At 37.7% G+C, this 8,095-nt stretch overlaps 1 protein-coding gene across 1 annotated transcript in view; it reads left to right on the top strand.

Moving 5' to 3' along the window:
* The window catches only part of TMC3 (transmembrane channel like 3), a 21,442-nt gene extending 13,354 nt beyond the window's left edge, over positions 1–8,088 (top strand). The window contains exons 14-22 of the mRNA XM_085308733.1: positions 661–789; positions 1,499–1,566; positions 1,799–1,927; positions 2,270–2,380; positions 2,923–3,048; positions 4,406–4,484; positions 4,660–4,702; positions 5,878–6,175; positions 6,908–8,088. Of these exons, the coding sequence (XP_085164859.1) occupies positions 661–789; positions 1,499–1,566; positions 1,799–1,927; positions 2,270–2,380; positions 2,923–3,048; positions 4,406–4,484; positions 4,660–4,702; positions 5,878–6,175; positions 6,908–7,772 (1,848 nt within the window). The 3' untranslated portion in view covers positions 7,773–8,088. The remainder of the gene's footprint in view (positions 1–660; positions 790–1,498; positions 1,567–1,798; positions 1,928–2,269; positions 2,381–2,922; positions 3,049–4,405; positions 4,485–4,659; positions 4,703–5,877; positions 6,176–6,907) is intronic.
* The last annotated feature ends 7 nt before the right edge of the window (positions 8,089–8,095 follow it).

Raw genomic sequence — 8,095 nt, 5'->3', positions numbered from 1 at the left:
AGTATCTACATCGTATTTAGGTAGCCAGAAATATTTTATAACTGGTGGTTTCTGTTGTTTTCTCCCCCCTCTCCCCACCCAGGATGGGCTGGAAATGTTTGGAAATATGTTTTTGATTTAATTGTATGCTTTAAAAGTTGTGAATTATAGCATAACCCAAATCACTTAGAAATCTTAGTATTATACAGATCTTCCATGGCTTGGTGATCCTACTGCCACTGAGTTTTGGTTTTGTGTGAGGAGTAACCATTTCTCAGCATGAAACACTTAGCAAGTGTGTGTAACAGCCAGTCCAATAAGGGGTTTGACTACAACAAAATACACAAAACGTTTCAGCTTTTTTAGATAAATTTTCATAMAGGCAATTAAAAAGAAAGCTTGAAACTGCTATGACCTGAGTTTTACTGCTGCAAGCAGTAGAAGAGGTACTGAAAATTTGATTACRTTTTTACTTTGTTAGAATAAAGGCAAGTAAATAAAAAAAAATTAAACAGGAAAAGCTAAAAGAAAATATATATTCAGATCACCATTTAATCAGAATACTAAACTTGAGCTGAAATACAAAATGCAAATATAAATGCAAAATAAATCATACAGAGCTGTATGGCATGTCCATTTGTTTTGAGAATGACTCAGTATGTTGAACAATCTGTATTTCAGGAAATGCTGAAGCTGTCAATTATYGACATGATTTTCACTGTCGCAAGCATCTTGTTAATTGATTTTTTCCGTGGACTCTTTGTCCGATATTTAAGTGATTGTTGGTGTTGGGATCTCGAAAGCAAATTTGTAAGTACATGCTTTAATTTTAACGAACTAAGATGACAAGACTGGGTAGGCTTATTCCCTTAGTACTGAGCATCCTTAAAGCCTTTCAGCACATAGTTTCTCAGTAGCATTTATCTATAAAGGCACAGGCCAAGCTGTGTAAACTGGGTATAAAATGGAGGATACTGGGTAAATGATGAGGTTGGATGTTTTTCCCAAAGCTACCCCTATGGCCATGGTCAAAACTTCTACTTCTTTTCCAAAATGAGATTACAGTGCGGTCCCACAGTCAAAGATGAGTAACTTGTGAGTCTTTTCAAAATACAGAGCATGGGTTGTTCCCTACATCCTCTTTTTTGTAGCCGTAACACCTATCCATAATGTAGGATAATATATCCCTGTTGCTCCAAGAAGCAGTAAATAAAAGCATGTAGCCCTTTAAAAAAAAAAAAAAAAAAACATGATCATACCTGGTTAGCAAGCAGCTGTTGGTATAAAAGCTTAAGCTCTGTTCTCATTGTCTGTTACTAAACAAATGGAGTAAATTAGAAAGGAATTAGTTTTTATTTATTTATTTATTTCAGGCAATAAGGTAAGTTTTACTGTGTTCTTACTGCCTGTCCAGGGCTAGTATTTACTCTGGAGATTTCAAGTTATATGCTGTTCGTGCAGACTGATTCAGCCCGATGATCTGAAAAAATTAATTCCACTTATGCTGTATTTCTTGTAGCCGGAATATGGAGAATTCAAAATTGCAGAGAATGTACTGCATTTGGTCTACAACCAAGGAATGATCTGGTATGCAATCTTTAAGTGATTTTTCTTGTCCTTTGTTGGTTGATTACCAAGTCAGTGTGGTAATTCCCAATGCGGCCTATCCAAATAGGCAACTACTACAGCATCCTTTTATACTTTACTGTATTAAGAGATTGTTGATAATGTGAGCCATTGATTAACTGCTTGGTATATGTTTTTGCTGCTAAAATTGCTTCTGGCAACACTGGGCACTGAAATGACATTATTTTTCTAGGATGGGAGCCTTCTTTTCACCTTGCTTACCTGCATTCAATGTTCTCAAGTTGATTGGACTCATGTACCTGAGGAGCTGGGCTGTGTTAACGTGTAATGTACCACATCAGCAGGTTTTCAGAGCATCTCGGTTAGTCCAAACAAAGAATAAAGCAATGGCAGACAACAGAAATAGCTTCTGTGTATAGAAACAAAAGAGGAGAGAGGAGAATTTGGTAATGGTTTTTATAGCATGGTACTATAAATAGTTTTCTAGCTCTAGCAGTGACATCTGGAAAGCAGTGCAAATTGAATTCTTATCATGAAGAGTCTGTTCGTCACGGCTCTGTGCAGACTTTCTAACTGTAACAGAATGATTTTGATCTTTCAGAAACATAGATCTTGAACTTGTTATGTAGACACAGAATTAGTCTTCATGTTCTGTTTTTCCCTCTGATTAGTATAATCTGAAAAATGTTATGTCTTCCTGCAGATCCAATAATTTCTACTTGGCCATGTTGCTGTTCATGTTGTTCTTATGCATGCTACCAACAATTTTTGCCATTGCTCGATACAAGCCATCTTTAAGCTGTGGTCCCTTCAGGTAAGTTGCTATGGACTAATGAAAACTGCAAAGATTTTATTTCTCCCTCTCTCAATAAATTCATCAAATTCAATAATACCCAAATTACCAATAAATAAAAGTTTATAGAGAGGACTATGTTTTTGTATTGTCAGTTTTCCCATTCAAGAATTAATTAGCTGAATATATGAAAGTCCTCAATGAAGCTTAAACATTTTGGATTATATGCATAGTTCAATTGCTTTATGTTTACATATATAATGTACCACCAAGCAATCTACCACATATCACTGTCTTGTGAACATAAGGTGTTTTAATTCAAGCACTGCCTGGGGTGGTCAATGTTTTTGCGCTTTTGAAAACTTGTTAAAAACTAAATAATGAAACAAGTAGCTTATATATATATATATATATATATATATATATATATATTTTCCTTTTGACTATACTGTTCAAAAGTATGGATAAAACTTCTTGTTTGTTCACTGCAACATTGCTTATAAATTTGACTTACAAGAATTTGCTACAACTTAATTTTACTATCATCTTTCCCCCTCTTGTAGYGGACAAGAAAAAATATATGATATTGTTTCAGAAACAATTCAAAACGATTTTCCTGCGTGGTTCAACACAGTGATTACATACATCAGCAGTCCTGTGGTTGTCCTCCCTGCACTGCTACTTCTGTTGTAAGTTCTTTGATTTTCATAGCAAAGTTAACCGAATTGTATTAATCCTAGGCTTATCTCTAAAGAGACAAATTTTAACACTTACGTAACAAACACTGCATTATTTTCTTAGGCATATCTGAAAAAAACTTATTGAATGCATGCTGTAGGGATCAAATGAAAATGAAAGTATTTTGAAAGAATGTCATCACATCTCCAAAGTAATTTCTCTTTCTGGGGTGCTATGCTAAAGCAAGTTCATTGTATAATGTCAATCCTTACAGTGGTGTTGGTTCCACAAAGTTTTAAAATACCCTTTTCTTCTCAAGAACCTCTCAGAAATTAATTTTCCATTTCCCCATGGTCATTAGGACTGTGTGCAGATTTAGTCTATCATTTTAAGAGGCTATCCAGTCATCCTGATTCCTGACAAGATAAATCAATTATGGAGGTCTGTTCTTAAGTGTTAACATAATATAGCTTCCTGAAGACTTTCCTGTGGAAGTCCTTGCTTACTCCCATCTCTAAATAATTGCTCACAGCTGGTAATTAATATTTACTTTTGAGTTAAAATTCCCTTTGCTTCTATGAAGTATCATCTAGTTTACATGTAGCTTTATATCACTTTTTTCACATAACCTACAGACTAATGCAGAATTTGCCCCACCAACCTGATTTTTTATACAAATCAGAAAGACCCAAGCAGTGTTTTGTATTTCTAACTTTTTCCTCTAAAGTTTCTGCCATGTAAAAACATATATTTACACATTAAAGTAGATCTGTTGACTGCTTCAAAATGATGGCTAAGTACATATGTAAATGTTTGTGGTATCACAGTCCAGCTTATAAAACTTCTTTACTCAATCTGAAAGCCAGTGTAATCCATTATGTCAGGCCAGATCTGATCTCAGCTCTGCTACTGTAAACAAGGTGTTGTTCCAACCAGGTCAACAAAATGACACTGAGATGAATGTGCAAACTCAGCTCTAGTTTTAGTGTCTCTGTTCAGTAACCTTGGCCTGGAAGAAAGAGGAGAAAAATTATCAAAATGTTGCTTTTGTTTCTTACCAGAATTAAAATAAATAAATAAGCTGAGAATGAGCAGGATTGCCTGCAAAATGAAATGATCTGAAAAAAAATAAATAAGGAACAATTGGAACTGTTGTTTTAAAAGAAAGAAAGAAAGAAAAGCTTTCAATATATTTTTTTAAAAACTTCTCTATATGCCTGCCTGAAAAAGGGCTGTGATGATGATACAAAGGAAATGCTAGAAAGCAACTAAGTCTGTGTACCATTTTGTTGACTCATAAGCCCTCTAAGAGAAAACTCTCAGGAATGTTTGATGTGACTTTTATTCAGCTCTGTGTTCTACTTCTAGCATGCTAATTTATTACCTACAAAGTATTGCAAGATCGTTAAAATTCACCAACAATCAACTGAGAATGAAGATCCAAACAGTAAGTACAGTGTGGTTTTTTGCATACAAGTTGGTGGGTCTTCATGAAATTACTAGCCTTAATTAAATCTCTAAAGTGACTTTCGGTGTTTCACAATATAAAATCAGTTCTGTGTTTATCATCCTTTATCATCTGTAGTAATCTACTGGTTTTCATTCTTGTGTACGTATTTTAGGAAAGAAGTGAAGATAAGAAAAAGGTCGTTCAGATGGCAGTAGGTATGCTGGGGTTTTAAAAATATCATTATTAATAAAACATTTAGACACAAAATCACTTTGATTTCTCATGCACATAGATAAGTTTAGCTACATTTTAAAATCTGTTTCCTGCAGAGTCCTCCTCTTTAGATGGTTTTTGAGCTCATCTTGACTTAGTCTTGGCAGTGTTTAGATGTAAACTACAGGCAAGGTGTGTAGTTTATACCTAAACTCCATTGGGATCCACAGATTTGGTATTTTCCTGCTTTTACTACCCCTCAGGCAGGAACCAGTAGGCATTCTCTCATCATTCAGATCGTGTCAAGAGTTGCACAAAATACACAGGGTAGTAGGCAGAAGATGGGAGAAGAGAATGGCTTCTATTCTTTGACCTGAGTGGGTCAAACACTTCCTATGCAGTGAAAAGGTTTTAGGCTTAACTGTGTACTGTGCCTGAGGGGGTGTGAAACCGTGCCTTTCACTTTTCAGATTTTAGCAGTGAGATAGCAGGGAAACATGGGGAGAAGCAGGCAGTCTTTCTAATCGCTGCCAGTGAAACTATTCCAAAGAAAGAACAAGTCAAAATGTGCCTTCCCCAAGGAGAGGGAGTAAGCCATGATTCAGTAACCTTATAGACAGACCTTAATGTTACTGACAYGCTTAGGGAAAAATTTAAACCAGCAGAGAGAGAAATAATGAAATACTTGATGTGCAGCAACATAATAACTGAGCAGGAGAGTTGACTATGGACAATGAGATATGTTTCTTGGTTGGATTTTCTTTGTAAAAGAAACCAAATTCAGCTTTTGGCTGTGACCAGCACGCTGCTACTGGAGTCAGATTCCTGAATTTGGCCACCTTCATGTTGGTAATTGTGTCTAATATAAACTACAATTGTGTTCTTGAAAAGATGTTTGTTGCTCATTTTGGACACCTACAGTGCAATTTTTAGTGTTTTCTCTATATACACCAATGTTATGAGAACCTTTTGTCCGCTGTGTACTGCAGTTTGCCAGTCCCACCCCTTTATCACCATGTCTCCCAGTACAATACAAGTGCTTCTCCTAGCTAAACTCTGTGGGGGTCTGTCAGCACTGGGTCCTTGGACTGAAGGGTGAATTTGAGCCAATGCATATACACAGCAGTTTCTAAATTTAGAGTGCTGGAGAGTTTCTGTAGTAACTCCTGTTTTCTAGCCAGAATCCAGAATCTGGATGGGAGTGACAAGAGACCAGAGCAAGAAAGCGATATTATCAGTCAAGAGTCTTCAGTTCGGTCCTCAACGCCCCGAAAAAATGGCAGTGTCTTGAACTTCGAATCTCCTGTGAGCAAAGGCACCAGAATACAAACCATTTCCCAGTCTGTGGCCCAAACTGTGCCCTTAGCTGATGCAGCAAGGCCTGTCAACACAACTCCAGCAACTTCAGCCTCTTTAACACCAGCTCCCTCGATACCAAGTGTACAGAAACCAAGAAGTGACCACATCACAAACAGGTAAGACTCTCTTGATTTTGAAATGGCATTTATTTGAGTAGCTCTATGACATATCTGTGTGTGTTTACAGCATAGTTATATATCCAGACTAACTCTGCAGTACAACAGCTGAGGAATTTTTTAAAAGTAGATTCACTTATTGGTACTACTCAAGTTCCAGGTAACAGCACCATCCTCTCTCCCTTGTAATTCAGTCGCCAGAGTGGATTATAATACTTTGGAAATGAATTGGTTGGAGTTCACTTACACCTCTAAAACAAATATTAAGCTCCTCTTCTGGCATGTAACTAAAATAGTTTGTAGGGGGTTACTGTTTTCATGAACAAGAAACATGTAGTAATAGTTAAGGAACTTGTGTGGAATATCTTTGGAGGTCTAGCTGTAGGGTGACATGTTTTCAATAGGTTGGTTCAGACAGCCAAATGGTGTTAAAGCACCAGCTACCTGCTTTTYTCTAGTGATCAGTTAAGAGCATTTTTACACAGTTTTTATCATCATAAGAAAAGAGATCTGAAACATACCTTGAGAGGTCAATAGTCTGTTGCCATTTCCCAGGAAAGAAATGTGTCTCCTAATTTCTGGCATGTGTTTCTAACTGGTCCCCAAAAGTTTGAACAATGGAAATCTCCTCTTACGGTCTAGTGTTTGACTTTCAGAACAATAAATTTCTTTTATCTGTCTTAATTATACTGATAAATAAGTTTCTCTCTCTTTCGTTTCTTTTTCCTAAAGGTACCCAAGCGTAGTGCATGGGAGTGCAAGTGACCTTTGTAAAACAAAGCCCTACACACCAGTGACTTTCAAAAAGCATGTTGAAGATGTTCACTCTGAGCCTCTCTTTAGAAAAGGTATTCGACAAGTAAATCCAGATGTTGTTGGGGCAGGAGCTCCCATTTTTGTGGGACGTAGACCACATGCTACCAGATATTATCTTGTTAATGAACATGAGTCCCGCAAAAAGTTGCTCCGTTCCACTTCCCGACTCCCAAGGCACTTCAGAATGGACGAAGGGGGAGATATTATTGAGTTGTATCCACGCAATGTCAGAAGATATGTGGTTCGAACACCACACCGGATGTATTCCCCCCATCCCAGTGAAGAGGAGGAGGATGACGAAGAGGATCTCAGGAGAGACTTGATGATCAGAACCCATCGCCCCCGTTCTCTGTCCGATCTTCGCCCAGCACCCCGATTTTACATTGGGGAACACGCTGATGGCCATGTTCTTATGGGCAAGGATATAGCCAAAGTGCATTACAAATCCTGGGATGATGGTTTTGAGCTAGGCCTGGATAGGCCCCCGTATGCTTACAAAAAAGTACACCTGAAAAATGTTGAAGTTGACCAGCACTATCCTGAGCAACATGTGAAACCTAAGTCAAAGCATAAGCTGGAGCAATCTCCAACAGAATCTGATTCTGTTTCCATTGAATCCAGCAGCGATCCACAGAACAGCGGCAATGACCAGTACATCCAGGTCATTCACAGCAAGGAAAAGTACCTGAAACCGGGTGCCAAGCTCACCAAAAAGAAATCAAAAAACAGTGTTGATCTAAGTGTGGCTGAGCCTAATGAGCTGGTSTGCTCAAATGTCTGAGAAAGTGCCCCATTTTTGTGTTTTGAACAGGTACATCTGCATTTGTACTTGCCGTTTGAGGTCYGCTGGAGAAACTGTAACGTGGTCTTTGGGATGACAGCGCAGGCAGSGGAGAACGTCGTCAGCCTCGTGCTTATCTGCTAACTGTACCTCACTTTAATACTGCACTTGATACGTTACGAAATTTGGAAGAGATTCCAACTTATTACTATTATGCCATTAAAAAAAAAAACCTACTGTAAAATCAAAAGCTATGTACTTGGGCACTTAATTAAACCACTCCAAAAACGTGTCGGGTGAGAACGCAGCGGTGGTTYGCAGGT

The sequence above is a fragment of the Rhea americana genome, unplaced genomic scaffold, assembly GCF_003343005.1.
Source record: "Rhea americana isolate MKP2758 unplaced genomic scaffold, rheAme1 scaffold_28, whole genome shotgun sequence".
NCBI lineage: Eukaryota > Metazoa > Chordata > Aves > Rheiformes > Rheidae > Rhea > Rhea americana.
The sequence above is the reverse complement of the archived record's forward strand: the minus strand, read 5'-3'. Positions and strand labels throughout refer to the sequence as shown.